The sequence below is a fragment of the Mesoplodon densirostris genome, chromosome 5 (assembly GCF_025265405.1).
Source record: "Mesoplodon densirostris isolate mMesDen1 chromosome 5, mMesDen1 primary haplotype, whole genome shotgun sequence".
Classification (NCBI taxonomy): Eukaryota; Metazoa; Chordata; class Mammalia; order Artiodactyla; family Ziphiidae; genus Mesoplodon; species Mesoplodon densirostris.
Window position 1 is genome coordinate 78,527,331 of NC_082665.1, and position 13,525 is coordinate 78,540,855.

The following is a 13,525-nucleotide window of genomic DNA, read 5'->3' on the forward strand; positions in this document are numbered from 1 at the left end:
TTCTCTGTTTACAAAAGTAAACTATAGTCCCTCTTCTTATGCCCTCAAGAAATTTCTCCATTAATTATCTACACTTTCTCACATCTTCAACTTCCTCTTTTCTCTCTGTTTTTCTTTTCTCTGTTTATAAAAGTAAACTACAGCCTCTTCTATCATTGAAAACAAATAAATAGCCTGCTCCAATCTGTTCTAGACCTTGCCAGTACAAGCAGTTAATGTCCCATCTCACCCCCAAAGCCTAGTTTCTCCAAAGAGTAGTTTACAGCCCAGCATCCATTTCCTCCTCATGAACACATTGTTCAGTCCTCTGCAGCCAGTCAATTGTTACATTTTGGAATCTATTCTTTGGCTCATTTAGCCATCAGATGTGGTGGCTTTTCCAGTCCTCTCTTTCTTACCTGCTTGATGCCAGCTGAGACTCCTGACCTCCCTTTCTAGGACTCTCCTTAGCATCCAGTGTACTTTTCTGCTTCTTTCCCATCCTCCACTTACCCTTCTTACAAATGGTCATCACCAAGAGTCCTTTTAAACGCCAAATGATTCTGAAACCTCCATCTCCAACCAGTCCTAGACCCTCTCCTCTATTCCCCAAACCAAGCATTTTGCCTCACTCCTATTCCTCACTCTGACATTCCTGCTTCTGTGATGGGGTCCCTGCTCATGCTGGAAGCCCAGAGTCATCCAGCCCTCTTCTCTCTGCCTCAGTTCCCTCTTGAGAGAGCCCTACAGAGTCATCATGGGTCCCTCCTGTCCTCACCCTGTTAAGTCATCCAATCACTGCTGGTCTTGGAGACTGTGAGAGGACACCAACCTGCCTCCTAGCTTCTAATCTCTCAGCCTTTGAAATAGTCCCACACTGAGTTGCCTATTTAAAACCTTCCAAAGTCTGGCTGTGCTTGTACATGCCAATCACAAATTGTAAATAACACTGTGCTGGCTACCTAGTCAAGTCAGTCACCACAGACTTTCTTGTTCTTTATGGTCCCCCACATAGGATCGTTTTTCATCCCCCAAATACCGGCTCATGGGGTTTTTCCAATCCTGTGCTTTCCTTCACATTATTTCTTCAACCTAAATTCCTCATGCCCCCTCTGCTTGCCAAATACTTCTTACCTTCCAAAGTCTACTCAACTTCTATATCCTTATGATGCCTCTTTTCCCAGCCCAGAAATACTTCTATTAACACTATGTTTAAACCTCCATTTCAGTCTACTATCCCTGACTAGTGTTTCATGTCATAGATTCTTGTCTTGAAAATATTCTCAATTCTGTGGGGTTGATTCTATTTCATATTTATCATTACACAACCCAGAAATTCTTTCATGAAACAAATATTTTCTAAGCACTTATGACATGTCAGGTATTGTTCGAAGCTCTAGGGATACATCGGTGAGCAAAACAGACAAAGATATCTGCTCTCCTGGAACTGACTTTAGTCCAGCTGAATGGCAGTGTAGTGTCTTGGTCTTTAAAGGTATTCAGTGAGAGTTTGTATTAATGGAGGAAAGAAATAAAGGAAGAATAAAAGAAGAGAAGGAAGGGTGGAAGGTGGGGGGGGGGGAAGAAAGGAAGGCCTGCCCTAGAACAGTTCCCCTTCCCTGATATCTTCAGCTCAGATTGAGTGTAGCCTCTTGTGAGATGATGCTGAGCTGGATTCCCTGACTTCATCTGGGTCCACACCCATGTCCTTAGATGCTGCTGGCTCTCTAAGAACCAAGCCAGGGTATAGGGACAATGAGATATGTTCTCTTTTGTGTTGAAAGGGCTCTGGCTAATATAACCAGACACACTTCCCTTGAGGAGAAAACCTCAGCTTTGGTGTGTATAGAAGAATGTGACTTACTTTATTCCCTTGGTTTCCCACACGGCCTTGACTCCCTGCCTCTCCTGCTGGTCCTGGAAGCCCCTGAAACAAAACAAGGATTGCAAATATAGCTGAACATAAAGCAGCTTTCCTTGAAACATTCTGTGTCTCTTCTAAGAGGCAAATGAACCACAGATGGGAAGAGTTATGGCTTTGGAAAAAAGTATCACAGCTGTCAAATGAAGACTAGTAAATAAAAGAAAATTAATAAAGTAATTCAGGCCAGATGTTGCCTAATGATTGTGTTTCCCTGTGAGTCTTCTCTTCGAAAGAGATTTTAGTTTCTCACTGTTTTGCTGTTATAGCAGATGTTGCTAAAATGTCTAAAATTTGAAGAAGGCATTTCAGATGACGTTTGCCTTGGACTGTATTATTCCTGGTTCCTCGTTTTGAAAAAGCATGTTGTTAAGGTTACCTTATCTTTATTTGCAAATAATATGATTAATACAATAGAAAACTCAAGAAATTTTACTAACAATAATTAGCACTCATAAGATATGTTCAGGTGGTACAAGATAAATATTCTGACATCATTTTCTCTTTCCTAGAAAAGTTAGAAAAGTAAATGTAAATAAATTTTCATTTATCAATATGAGAAAAAAACTGTAAAATACTCAGAATAAATTTAACAAGAAAGATAAAAGACCTACATAAAGCAAGTTTTAAGATTTTACTGAAGAACATAACAAAATTTAAACAAATGTATAAATATACCATGCATCAATATGGAAAGTCTATTTGATATAATAGAAGTCTCTCTAATATTCTAGAAAGCATACTTTCTTGGAACAGCTTTAGAGCTGAACATTAAAAAATTCCAATTCAGAGGCAGCCCAACTGCCTTCCTATGTTATTGACACTTGGGATCGGATTTTTCCTTGGGATATCCAAACATATGGCAACAGAAATCTCTTTTGGTTAAACTGTTTACAGGTACTTGTAAATTGTCCAAACACCAGTGAATTGAAATCATTTTCACATTTTTTTGCCATGGTTACTATAATTTAAAAATAAATAAACCAAATCTGTGTAATAAGCATGATACTTAGTAAGTTCATTTTATGAGAAAAAAATTAACATTAACCTTTTCATCTTTTAAAGAATTAAAGATGTAATAAGTTGGACATAAAAAAAAATCCTAATAGGAAAGATTGTTGAACAATGAATTAGTTACTAGGAAAGATAATAATGATCTTCCCACAACCTTTCATTTTCCTCTCTTCCTCATCTTAAAAAAGAAGTCTCAATTTCTTCATCCTCCAAAGCTCTTAACACTTTCCCTTCTAACTTTTACCTCCATCACTGCATGGAGCTCCCATGACCTGCATGTTCAATCCAGTTGACTTTTTTCTGCTCTTACCTTATTTGAATTTGATCATGTGTTCTTTGAAACTTTTCCATTAATTTCTGTAACATCAAGTTACCATGGTCTTCCTGGCCCCTTTCTGGTCTCTTCTCAGTAAACTTTGAAGATTTTCTGTCTTCTATTTGCCTCTTAAATCTCCATGTACCCCAGGGCTCCTCTAACCTTATTTTCGCACTTCATCCCCTCTTACTGAGTGACAGCCCATATATTTTCACATACCACTTCCACAAAATGATTCCTAAATATATGACTCTGGTCCAAACCACTCAACTGAACAGCAGAATCATCTATTAAAATGCCTATTGGGTATTTCGTAGGAAATGATTACCAAAGAAAATCATATTTGCCACAAGTCACGCTCAGTCCTATTCTTTTCATAAGGAATGGTGTCACCCTTTACTCTCTTGAAACCCAATCCAGAAACCTAAGAATCATCCTAGACCCCTCCCTCTAGTTCATCTCTCAAAATCAATCAGCTACAAGTCCTACAGGTTCTACCCCCTTTCTGTATCCATCTCTTTTCCATTCCCATGGCCATCACCTACGTTCAGGCCCTTCTTGCATTCTTGCCGAAATTCCAGGCTTCCCTGAATGTAGCCTGGCCTCGTTCTAATCCATTCTCCTTCCTTTTTCTCCTTTGATTTAAAATGTCAGGCTGACGATGCTATTGCTTTGTCTGAAATTCTGAATTCTGAGTAGATTTCAGAATAAAATTGAAGGTCTTTATTGATATGTAAAATCCCTCAAAATGTGGGTATTGCATGCCTCTGCAGTCATCAGTCACTCTACGGTCATGCTCATCAAAACATCTGAAGTCCCCAAATTCTTCCCATTGTCTTATGTCTCCACACTTATGCAAGATGTTCCCTTAGCTGTTCCATTTTCCCATCTAGGGAGAGGTACAATCTCCCTTTCTTGAAAATCTTACTTTTAGCATCACTGTTTCAAGAAGAAGACCTGAACTCCCTGGCTGAATTGGGCCACATAATTATCCCACAGATTCCTCTACTCTGTAGGTAGTTGTTCATTTATTTCTCTCATCCACTAGATGCCAGCCTGTGCACTCCTTGAAAGAAGGGGCACATCTTATTGAATTCATATCTGTGGAACTTAGTATTGTATGTAGAACCAATCAATCCACCCATCCATTTCTCTATCTATCCATCCACCTATCCAGGAATGGTCCCCAAGAGGGATGAAATAGTGTGTTTAACTTGTTGGTCTTCCATATGAAATTTTCATGTACTTCACATGTACATGAAATGTACTTCTGAAGTAGAGAGATTTTAATTGTCCTTGACAATAAGAGGTATATTGGAAATCTTGCTTAAGAGCTCACTTTTTATGCTTCCTTCAGACATAATGAGCTCTATGAGATGAAGGAGATTTCTCAGAGATTACTTCCTGTATAGTCCCCACAAGCACACGCAAGCACAATGAGAGATAATCCTGTTTGAAACTCCTTCAAAATAAAAGATTTCTTGGATGGATGGATGGAAATGGACAGTCTTGTAATTAGAACATCAGAAAACCTGATCCTGTTTCCTGTGCAGAATCACACAAAGTACCAAACCAGGGTTTGTGACTGCTTGAATGGGGCTTAAACTTCAGTGAATTGTTACCCAGATATATTACCTACTCAAATACAGCTGGTTGTAAAAGATACTATGTTTGTAAAGGAAAGAAGGAAAATTCCCTGCCACCCCTAAGATATCAAGAGTCAAAAATTTGCCTGGATCTGAGATCAAGAGCAGCTGTGGAGTATAAAGAGGAGCTCAGGGCATCTAAAGGGAAAGAGCGTTAGCCAAATCTCCATTGGCTTTGTTGTAATGACAGCCCTTTATTGAGCATTTATTTTGTGGAAGGCACTGTACTAAGAGGTATATATTTATATATAGGCTTCTTCAATCCTTACAACAACACAATGAGATACATATTCTTTTTTTCTTTTAACATCTTTATTGGAGTATAACTGCTTCACAATGGTGTGTTAGTTTCTGCTGTATAACAAAGTGAATCAGCTATACATACACATTTATACCTATTTCTCCTCCCTCTTGTGTCTCCCTCCCACCCTCCCTATCCCACCCCTCTAGGTGGACACAAAGCACTGAGCCATGAGGCTGTTTCCCACTAGCTACCTATTTTACATTTGGTAGTTCAGATACATATTCTTAACACCATTTTACCACTCAAAAACAGATTCTCAAAGCATTTAACCACAAATCACTCGGTTAATAAGAGGATGAGATGGGAACGCAACTGGATTCTGACTCTAAAGACTGAACTGCCAGCCACTCTGTCTGCTGTTCTGAGGCCGATATCTGGGACAGGATTCCAAAACTCTTACCATCCATGCACCAGCTGAGACTGGAGTTTTAAAAATGTGAATCTCCAAGCTTGATGCAGGAGGCTGGGCCCAGATCTAACCTCCAACATGGGGACTTGGGCTGGGGATCACGTTCACTTTGAGACTCTGACACAGAGTCCTTGGCAATCACAACTGCTTAAGTGAGGATAGAGAAGAGGTGTTTAGAGGAGGTGTAAATGTTTTAAAAATGTCCTCAGGTAGCATCTTATCACAAGGGATTGTACTAGGAGTTTGGGATAAATGGCTGGGGCACTGCCAAGAACACTTTGACTTTGGATGGGATATGGCAGGGCAGGGGCAAGAGGTGTGGGTTCTTCCCATACTTAAAAGGAATCTGTCTCAGTTTTATGGGGGTAAAATCTTTTCTACACTCACAACCAGCAAATATCATGCTGGGATGGAACAACTCAAGGAGATTAAATGCTCAGCTTCTGTAAGAGTCAGATATGAGCTAAGTCTGAGAAATAAAAATCAAGAGACCAGCAAGGGGTGGGCTAATGCAAGAGCAAACCCCAAGACACCTGAGAAGATGCTGCCCTGGATGGTGCTAGTGTAGGAGATGGCCCCCAACCTCAACTTCTGATCCTTTTTCATGCACCCTACACTCCATCCACATTGAACCATTTATGGTTTCCCAAACTCACCTTGATCTCTTTTCAGACAACCTGGTTCCTTTCCTGTGCCTGCCTCTCCCTTGGACACCTGGAAAACACCTCCTTATCCTGCAAAAGCTAAGCCACTCTTCCTCCTTTAACTCCATCCATTCTCCCACCACTCTACCTTGGGTATAATTCTATTTTAACATTCAGTACGTCACATCTCAATTATTTGTTTGCATGAGTTTCCTTTATGAGACTGGGAGCACTTTAGGCTAGGGTCTATGTTTCATTCACCCTTTTATTTTACTACAGGGCCGACACACAGGAAGTGCTCAGTACATGTTTGTCAAGTGAGTAAAAGAAATGGTTGATGGGGCTTCCCTGGTGGTGCAGTGGTTGAGAGTCCGCCTGCCGATGCAGGGGACGTGGGTTCGTGCCCTGGTCTGGGAAGATCCCACATGCCGCGGAGTGGCTGGGCCCGTGAGCCATGGCCGTTGAGCCTGCGCGTCCGGAGCCTGTGCTCCGCAACGGGAGAGGCCACAACAGCGAGAGGCCCGCGTACCGCAAAAAAAAAAAAAAGAAAAAAGAAATGGTTGATGGATCATCCAATCTGGATTATGCAGAATGATGAAATTCAATGACTGCAATATAGATTATATATTGTTATAGTGTTACTATTATTATGGCCTTCCTTGGATTGGCATTAGCATGCTTTGGGCATAAAATGAACCTGTTAACTTAGGTAATGTTGATGCAATATAGTAGTAAAAACATTTATATGATGCGTATTATATTGCAGGCACTGTTCTAAGCTCTTATATATATTAAAGCATTTAATCTTTGCAACAGTTCAATGTGGTAGCTATTATTACTATTCTCAGTTTACAGCAGGGAAAACTGAGACACAGAGAGGCTAAATAATTTGCCCAAGGCCACACGGCTAGGAAGATACAAACCTGGCAATCTAACCCAGGCAGGCTGGCTCCAGACTCTGTGCCCTTGACTACTATGATATGCTTTAAAAAAATAACAACAGAAATTATACTTTGTATCCCAAATTTTCACTGAATGATTTCAACCTTCCTTGGTATTTCATATGATACTTGATATTTCATATGATATTTCTAAGTATTTAAAGAATAATTCCAGCTCTAACTGGAATTAGTATTTTACATCTGATTTTCTATTTCTTTTCTAAGCATTGGTTATATTAGTGTAGGACTTGAAGGTAAACCAAACAAGAAGGGAACAAAGGAAGGTACAAAAGAATATGCCATTCCTTTCAAAGTTCTTTCTTCTTTCTCATTGTACCATGGACTGTACTTCTTTTATCTCATAGCTATATACTTGGCTGGATTAGCATGTTTGATCTAAGCAGAATTCCCCAACAGTGCATAAATTAATGTCTTCAGAACACTGTCAACAGAAATCACATCCCTTTTTCTAAATGTACATCCTAAGAAACACTTTAAAGCCTGCAGTTAGAAAACACTCATGTAGATTAATCTCCAAAATTTATAAGCAGTTCATGCAGCTCAATAGCAAAAAAACAAACAACCCAATCCAAAAATGGGCAGAAGACCTAAATAGACATTTCTCCAAAGAAGATATACAGACTGCCAACAAACACATGAAAGAATGCTCAACATCATTAATCATTAGTGAAATGCAAATCAAAACTACAATGAGATATCATCTCACACCAGTCAGAATGGCCATCATCCAAAAACCTAGAAACAATACATGCTGGAGAGGGTGTGGAGAAAAGGAAACACTCTTGCACTGCTGGTGGGAATGTGAATTGGTAGAGCCACTATGGAGAACAGTATGGAGGTTCCTTAAAAAACTACAAATAGAACTACCATATGACCCAGCAATCCCACTACTAGGCATATACCCTGAGAAAACCATACTTCAAAAAGAGACATGTACCAAAATGTTCATTGCAGCTCTATTCACAATAGCCCGGAGCTGGAAACAACCTAAGTGTCCATCATCGGATGAATGGATAAAGAAGATGTGGCACATATATACAATGGGATATTACTCAGCCATAAAAAGAAATGAAACTGAGCTATTTGTAATGAGGTGGATAGACCTAGAGTCTGTCATACAGAGTGAAGTAAGTCAGAAAGAGAAAGACAAATACCATATGCTAACACATAGATATGGAATTTAAGGAAAAAAAATGTCATGAAGAACCTAGCGGGGGCCTCCCTGGTGGCGCAGTGGTTGAGAGTCCGCCTGCCGATGCAGGGGATACGGGTTCGTGCCCCGGTCTGGGAGGATCTCATATGCCGCGGAGCGGCTGGGCCCGTGAGCCATGGCCGCTGGGCCTGCGCATCCGGAGCCTGTGCTCCGCAACGGGAGAGGCCACAACAGTGAGAGGCCCACATACCGCAAAAAGAAAAAAAAAAAAAAAAGAACCTAGCGGTAAAACAGGAATAAAGACACAGACCTACTTGAGAATGGACTTGAGGATATGGGGAGGGGGAAGGGTAAGCTGTGACAAAGCGAAAGAGAGGCATGGACATATATACAGTACCAAACGTAAGGTAGATAGATAGTGGGAAGCAGCCACATAGCACAGGGAGATCAGCTCGGTGCTCTGTGACCACCTAGAGGGGAGGGATAGGGAGGGTGGGAGGGAGGGAGACGCAAGAGGGAAGGGATGGGGGAACAGATGTATATGTATGACTGCTTCACTTTGTTATAAAGCAGAAACTAATAAAAAAAAAGAAAAAAGAAAAAAAAAAAAGAAAACACTCATGTAATTCCATTCAAGAGGCTGGTCCTTGTGCTGTAAAACATTATGAAGCCTATGTCAGTGAATTTATAGAGCCAATAAAGAAAAATACTCTCTTGTCTATCTGACTGTGTTTGTCTCCCATGGTTTTCCTTTGAAAACAACAATTTTGAGATCTAATTCATCACCTCCTGAGCACAGAAAATTCTATACATCTTTGAAATGGCACATTCACTGTTTTGACAAGGGTATTTCCAGAAAAGCAATCAAAGAAAGAAACACACTTTCCAGCCAGTTAAACAGAAGAGCTAAGCTAGAGGGAAGTGGTGCCTTTTGACTAACTCTGGTGATGCCAAGAGGCTGGATGATTTATGACCATGACCATTCCTGCCAAGGTGAGATTAAAGGGGACCCTCTCATAGAAGTATGCTACAGGGCAAATGGAATATCTTATTTGAGTAATAGCCACTTGGATACAATTTTGGATTCTAGAGCAAGGGAATTACCAAGCTTTTTGGATTTCAAACCTTTTACATCTCAATATTTCATATAAACAGATGAGATAATCACCACATATATGTTTCCTTTGGCATTTACTGTTTTTTTTTAAATCCCGATTTGTGGTGCCAGCAATGATTAAAGGATGTGAATCCAAAATAACTACATTTCATCAGTTTAGTCCTACATGAAATTTTAAAGTTTTCATGCTTTTTGAAGGGGCACATTCATCAAAATTAGGAACAAATATCATTATGAGCAGGAATTAATATGCTTTAAAATATTGTGTCATGAGATACAAGTTCGTGCAAATAGCTTCTGAAAAATTTTGATGATGAACATATCCACTTAAGCATTGGACCACTGCCCAGTTTAACTAATGGACACAAAGTAATGGATTCCCTTTATCTTCATGTTAGCCCAGAGCACAAGTCCCAACTGAGACTCATTCATTCATTTACTGATTAATTCATTATACAAATGTGTGTGGAAGCACTTATTCTGGGCTCTGGGACAAAGTCCTAGCCCTCACAGAGCTTACAGTCTAGAAGGGAAGACACACAGCTAAGCAAATAAGTATATTCTATAATAGCTGGTAGTCAAGGACCAGATCATGTATAGGGACTTGCTATTCAGAGTGTGGTCTGGGGACCAGCAGCATCAGCATCATCTAGGAGCTTGATGGAAGTGTAGCATCTCAAGCCCCATCCCACAACTACTCAATCAGAATCTGCATTTTAAAAAAAATTATTTATTTATTTATTTATGGCCATGTTGGGTCTTCATTGTGGTGTGTGGGCTTTTCATTGTGGTGGCTTCCCTTGTTGTGGAGCACGGCCCCCATGTGCGTGGGCTTCAGTAGTTGTGGCACGTGGGCTCAGTAGTTGTGGTTCGTGGGCTCTAGAGCGTAGGCTCAGTAGTTGTAGCACACGGGCTTAGTTGCTTTGCAGCATGTGGGATCTTCCCAGACCAGGGCTCGAACCCATGCCCCCTGCATTGGCAGGCGGATTCTTAACCACTGTGCCACCAGGGAAGTCCCCAGAATCTGCATTTTTAACAACTTCTCTATGTGATTATTATGCACTTTGAAGGTAGAGAAGTGCTGATATTGGACAGTTAATTCCCAATTCTGGGTGTGTATATTAGAACCACCTGGAGAGAATTAAGATTTAAGTGGTCTGGGGAGAGTTCCAGGTGGTAGAGTGTTTAAGAGTCATCCTGGGAGATTCTCGTGTGGTTAGTTGAGAACCACTGAAGTAGGTTGTATTCTGGGTGCAAAGAGAAGCCCCTTAGGATGGGGATAATGAAATCACGTGACCTGATTTACACAGAGGAGGAATTCTTAACCTCATAGTAATGGCTGAGCTGCCATCTTCTACCTCTGTGTCTGATTCTGACATAACAACACCCACTCTGTAAGGTAGGGAACAGAATGTGATGTGGCCACCACATCGACCCCCAAAGTCAAACTTCATACACTTTGCTGGTTCACAGGCCGTAGATAACTCCATTGGCAGGGAGGAAACCATAAGGACATCCACAGTCAAGCCAAGATCAAAGCCAGATGCAGTCACTGTCTCTCATTACATACCTGGGGACCTTTACTTCCCAGACCTCCTTTTTCTCCTTTCATACCAGCCTCTCCTCTTGGGCCCTACAACAGAGAATTAAAGCATTATTCTCTCCCTAAAAGAGAATACTAGATTATTAACTTGAATACTAAAAATGGAAATGCTAAGTCAGTAACGTGGACAGAAATTGGAAAGAGAACTTCACTCATGGTTTTGGTTCTGTCTTGATCGGTCGAGCTCACCCTCTCTGCAAGGATACAGGGTCAAAGCTGGCCCTTAAATGGTTGGGCATTTGTAGTCAAAGTGAAGAAATACTGAACAGCTGAATTCTCCGGTATTGCTTTCTAATTATCCTAAGCATGTTTGTACTCAAAAATAAATGTATTTCTTACATTAAAAAAAATAATCCTTACTTATGTAAATCTGAAACTGGGATAACTAAGTGGATTTTCTATTTAATGACCACACTGAATACTGGTCATAAATAAGACATGGCACATGGTAAGATGAAATTTAGATAATTCTACTTCTGTAATATTATGTTGACTATTAACTTTGGCTTGATATGTTATGCAGAGGAACCTTCATGCTGTGTTTGGTTTTTGCATCTCCTTTTAAATTATGTCATAAAAAAGTAAGAGTCTATAAAGTGGAAGAAGAGATGTAGTATTACTTGTTTAGTATGAAGTAAAACCAGCCAATCTATTGAAACGCTTCCCCACCATCTCAGTGGCAAATATTTCTCACTTGAAGGTAGGAAAAGTGAACATTTCTCGGCTGCCAAGTAAGACAAAGAAAATCCATTGAATCAGAAAGAGACAGAGGTCCCAGGGGCAGACTGTTTACTGCTCTGAAATCTTGGTAAAATGTGGATTAAGTTTCTCCTCTGATGTCTAAGGATATTTTGCCCAACTTCAGTGCAGCAGGCTGTTAACATATAATAGTTACTTCAATTTTTTTTATCTATGTGAACTAAAACTTTGAAAAATTGCAGGACCATTGCTTGTCCTGCATTTGCCAAAGAGAAAATTTACTTCTCAAGATTTCAAAAGTAAAAGTTTGGAGAGAAAAAAAAGTGTTTTAACTTTCTTATATCTGACCTTTCTTTCATCTCAGCATTTTTGAGGACTTCCTTTCCCTTCTCATGATTATTTTAGGCTATATTTTGCTCTTTCTGGCACATGCTTCCTTTCCCCTCATGTAATCAGGGTAAGAGCCAACCATGGCTTGTTCCCTGCCAAGGAAAAAGTGCTCGAGGCAGCTCCCTGGAGAAGTGAACTAGAAAGATGACTATAGATAACCCCACTGAAGACCTCAGCTCTATTTGGAACAATTCTTTCCTAGGCTAGAGTCACTTTTTCTACATCACAGGCATCCAGATATAAAACACTGAGCTCTTACTGTGCTAAATTGACCAAAATTTCCAGTTTTGAGGCTCAGTATTTTCCTTGGCTCGTCTCCCTAGGATACAATAGCCAGCCTGGACCCTGTCCTGGACTAGCCAGCACAGGGACCACTACCCAGCGTGTTCATTCCCTTTCCACCTCTTGACTGGGACAAAACTCAGATAAAGGAGACCAAATGCTGTACAAGTCAAGACTGTGTTGCTTCCTTACTTTACTACCCTGAAAACACTTGAAACATCTGTACTTCTGCAAGGGAGTTGGAGGTATTCTATCAAGGCTTCAGATTCTTCTTTCTGTTCTCAAAGCCTGACTAGTCTTTTTTTTTTTTTTTGAACATCTTTATTGGAGTATAATTGCTTTACAATGGTGTGTTTCTGCTGTATAACAAAGTGAATCAGCTATACATATATATATATCCCCATATCTCCTCCCTCTTGTGTATCCCTCCCACCCTCCCTATCCCACACCTCTAGATGGTCACAAAGCACCGAGCTGATCTACCTGTGCTATGCGGCTGCTTCCCACTAGCTATTTTACATTTGATAATGTATACATGTCAATGTTTCTCTCTCACTTCGTCCCAGCTTACCCTTCCCCCTCTCCATGTCCTCAAGTCCATTCTCTACATCTGCGTCTTTATTCCTGTCCTGCCTCTAGGTTCTTCAGAACCATTTTTTCAAAGCCTGATTAGTCTTGATACTTACCTGAGGACCCTGAAGTCCCAGTGACCCCGCAAGTCCATCTGGGCCTGGGATGCCCTTTTTCCCCTGTGGGGAGAGAGAGATCAAACTGTTAACATCGTTCCTTGAGAAATTTTTTCTTCTTTATGTGCAAGATTCTAAATATTTTTCCAGTCACAAAGGCAGTGCAGAATCTTTGCAAAAAATATGAAAAATAAAGGTAAATACAAGAAGGGAAATAAAAATCTTCTAGGGGCTTCCCTGGTGGCGCAGTGGTTGAGAGTCCGTCTGCTGATGCAGGGGACACAGGTTCGTGCCCCGGTCCTGGAAGATCCCACATGCCGCGGAGCGGCTAGGCCCATGAGCCATGGCCGCTGAGCCTGTGCATCCGGAGCCTGTGCTCACTCAGCAACAGGAGAGGCCA

General features: G+C 40.7%; 1 protein-coding gene across 1 annotated transcript in view; it reads right to left on the reverse strand.

The window, feature by feature from the left end:
• COL6A6 (collagen type VI alpha 6 chain) overlaps positions 1–13,525 on the reverse strand; it is a 107,394-nt gene that overhangs the window by 46,404 nt on the left and 47,465 nt on the right. Inside the window, 3 exon segments of the mRNA XM_060098820.1 lie at positions 1,844–1,906; positions 11,036–11,098; positions 13,126–13,188. Of these exon segments, the coding sequence (XP_059954803.1) occupies positions 1,844–1,906; positions 11,036–11,098; positions 13,126–13,188 (189 nt within the window).